At 32.3% G+C, this 3,259-nt stretch overlaps 1 protein-coding gene across 1 annotated transcript; it reads right to left on the bottom strand.

The window, feature by feature from the left end:
- Positions 1-1,189: 1,189 nt before the first annotated feature.
- Positions 1,190-2,131, bottom strand: LOC145820746 (uncharacterized). The gene is made up of 2 exons (XM_082917346.1): positions 1,768-2,131; positions 1,190-1,623 (listed from the first exon to the last, which is right to left on the bottom strand). The coding sequence occupies exons 1-2, from the start codon at positions 2,129-2,131 to the stop codon at positions 1,190-1,192; spliced, it is 798 nt and encodes a 265-aa protein (XP_082773472.1).
- Positions 2,132-3,259: the final 1,128 nt, after the last annotated feature.

The following is a 3,259-nucleotide window of genomic DNA, read 5'->3' as shown; positions in this document are numbered from 1 at the left end:
AATCTGGTTCATATGGTAATGTTACAGTATACTTTTTGCGATTCCAAAAAGCATTTGGAACAGTACCATAAACTTCTGATTGAAATTCTTTTTCAATTAATTTAATTTTCTGTTGAAAAGCAGATTGATTGAGTCTTTGTTCTGTTGTCAAAAAAGAGACTTCTTTTTGAATTAAATTTATCTGGTTTTGTTTAACAGAAATTAAATCACGAATCTGATCTAATTCTTTAGTATATGGTTGAGTGATAAATTCAAAAATCACTGATTGTCCTTGTAACTGGGAGTAAATTCCTGTTGAGTCAATTTTCTGGATAGGCATCAAGAGACAAAGAAAAGGAGTGCCTAAGATAATATTTGTTGCAAGATTTCTGACTAAAACAAAAGATGTTGGAAGACAAAGATCTTGATTACAAATATAAGCTTCTGGAATTTTATACCTAATCTGGAGAGAATTTCCGCTTGCACTGGTAAGGCTCTGGGTAGTCTTTTCAAAATATCTGGTGGGAACTATACCTTCTTGGATACAGTTCATATCTGCTCCACTATCAACTAAGGCAATAGCATCCTTAATGATAAAATCCGGTTTAATCATAAAAGATATTTTAATATACCACTTCTGAAAAGTTACCTGATTAACAAGTAATAGGTAAGGGGTTGAAGCTTCTGGTTCATCCTTGTTAAGATCAAGTTTCTGTTCAGTTTCTTTTTCTTTCTGTTTTGGAATTTGAGTATGAAGATACTTAATATCTTTGATTGCAGCTTCACTGGCTATTTGTAAGTGTTTTACTTCTGTTTTGAGGACATTAATTTCCATCCTTAAATCCTGAAGAGTAGTTGGATGTTCTACTACAAATTTAGTCTGAATTCTGTTAATAACTGTTTGAAGATTATAAGAATAATCTGGAATCGGAGGGGTCTCTGTTAATGTCTGTTGGTGTTCGTAACACATCTTCAAATATTTTATTTTTATTTCTGGATCTTGGATTTGATCTGCTACAGCTAGCATATCCTTTTGAGTATCGGTTAAAACATTGATACTACTGGGTTCACCTAAATGTAAACCATTCATTTCTACAATAGATTTCCAGTAGTTAATTTCTGAAATTTGTTCCTGATTCGTGTTGCAAGGGCAAGATTCTTCAGGTTCATCTTCCTCTGAGGAAGAGGAATATAACTGGTTAAGCTCATCTTACGAAGGGATTTCATCATCGGTTGAAAGTTCTTCAGCTTTTAGGGCTTGAATTAACTGGTCTTTAATATCGGAATCAAGATTTAATTCATTAACCTTAGATTTAGCTTTTGATCTACATCTATTAGCATAATGTCCTGTTTGGCCACATTTGTAGCACTTTACTTCTGATTTAGGTTTTCCCTTTTGTTTACTGGTAGATTTCTTGGGATAAAACTTCTTGGTAGGTTTCGGATGGCTAGTCTTCGAGGACTTTTTTCTGTAGGGTTTGGAGGATTTTCGATGAGACATTTTTCGGGTTGAATTAGGATATTTGATACCTGGTTCATAGGCAAATTGTTCGCAAAATTCGCCTAATTCTTTTCTGCCTGTTAAATTCTGATGTTTCATCTGGTAATGAAGTTTAAGATCATTACACAGAGAAAGTCCATCATCTGTAATAACGGAACAGAGTTGTCCATATGTATACTATTCATAAGGAATAGACATCCGGTCATGGCGGTCGCGAAGTTTTTTCCTAACGCGTTCGGCAAAGAGGGTAGGAAGGCCATCAATAAATTTGGCTTTCCAATGAGTACTGTTGGCATCAGGTCGTTGGGTGACCTTAAGAAGGAAAACATCCTTATACCAGCGAAAATGGGTTAAGGATGGGCAACGCAAATTCTGGAGAAGCTCACGACCTCGGTCCTGAGTAGAAGTGCTGGTGCCAATAAAATGATAGATAATGGTCTGGATAAGGGTATAAACAGCGTCAGACTGTTGAACCTGCTGGTTGGTAGTCGGATCAAGCTCAAGTTTAATGGCGGTAAGGATTTCGGTTTGTTGGATGGGAGTCATGATATTATCCCACCATCCTTTGAGAACGCCGGTAAAGCCATTAATAATAAATTTAGCAATGGCCTGATCATTATTACTGTATTGGCGACAAACAGTGGCATACATCATCATCTGATGTAGCTTTTTGTAAATACCAAATTCTGATTCACCATCAATATTCCATTCACAAACAGTGGCATTCAATCCAGAGACCACTATACCTTAACGACCTATTTGGAAATTAAATAAAAAAGGAAGTTGAATAGAAAAGAAGGTTGAACAAAAAAAGAAGTTGAATCGAAATAAAAACGGAAGTTGCAGAAAATAAAAATTGGAAGTTCATTCAAGAAACCACTATACCTTAACGATCTATTTGGAAATTAAATAAAAAAGGAAGTTTAATAGAAAAGTAAATTGAATAAAAATGAAGTTGAATAAAAATAAAAATGAAACTTGCATAAAATTAACAATGGAAGTTCAATCCAGAAACCACTACACCTTAACGATCTATTTGGAAATTAAATAAAAAGGGAAGTTGAGTAGAAAAGCAGCCTGAACAAAAAAGGAAGTTAAATAAAAATAAAAATACAAGTTGCAGAAAATTAAAAATGAAAGTTCATTCAAGAAACCACTGTACCTTAACGATCTATTTGGAAATAAAATAAAAAAGAAAGTTTAATAGAAAAATAAATTGAATAAAAATGGAAGATGAATAAAAATAAAATTGAAAGTTGCATAAAATTAAAAATGGAAGTTCAATCCAGAAACCACTATACCTTAATGATCTATTTGGAAATTAAATAAAAAAGGAAGTTGAAAAGAAAAATGACTTGAATAAAAATGGAAGTCAAATGAAAATAAAAATGGATGTGGCCGAAAATTAAAATGGAAGTTCATTCAAGAAACCACTATACATTAACGATCTATTTGGAAATTAAATAAAAAAGGAAGTTGAATAGAAAAATGACTTGAATAAAAATGGAAATCGAATAAAAATAAAAATGGAAGTTGCAGAAAATTAAAAATGGAAGTTCGTTCAAGACACCGCTATACCTTAACGATCTATTTGGAAATTAAATAAAAAATGAAGTTTAATAGAAAAGTAAATTGAATAAAAATGGAAGTTGAATAAAAATAAAAATGAAACTTACATAAAATTAAAAATGGAAGTTCAATCCAGAAACCACTGTACATAAACGATCTATTTAGAATTTGAATAAAAAAGGAAGTTGAATAGAAAAGTTACTTGGATAA

This window comes from Camellia sinensis, chromosome 2, assembly GCF_055761805.1.
Source record: "Camellia sinensis isolate YWXY chromosome 2, ASM5576180v1, whole genome shotgun sequence".
NCBI lineage: Eukaryota > Viridiplantae > Streptophyta > Magnoliopsida > Ericales > Theaceae > Camellia > Camellia sinensis.
This window is presented reverse-complemented; position numbering and strand designations above follow the sequence as displayed.

Coding starts and splice junctions, on each gene's coding strand:
- LOC145820746 (XM_082917346.1), bottom strand. CDS start 2,131: ATGTATGCCACTGTTTGTCGCCAATACAGTAATAATGATCAGGCCATT. Junction 1,624..1,767: donor CCAACGACCTGATGCCAACA/GTACTCATTGGA, acceptor CCGTTATTACAG/ATGATGGACTTTCTCTGTGT.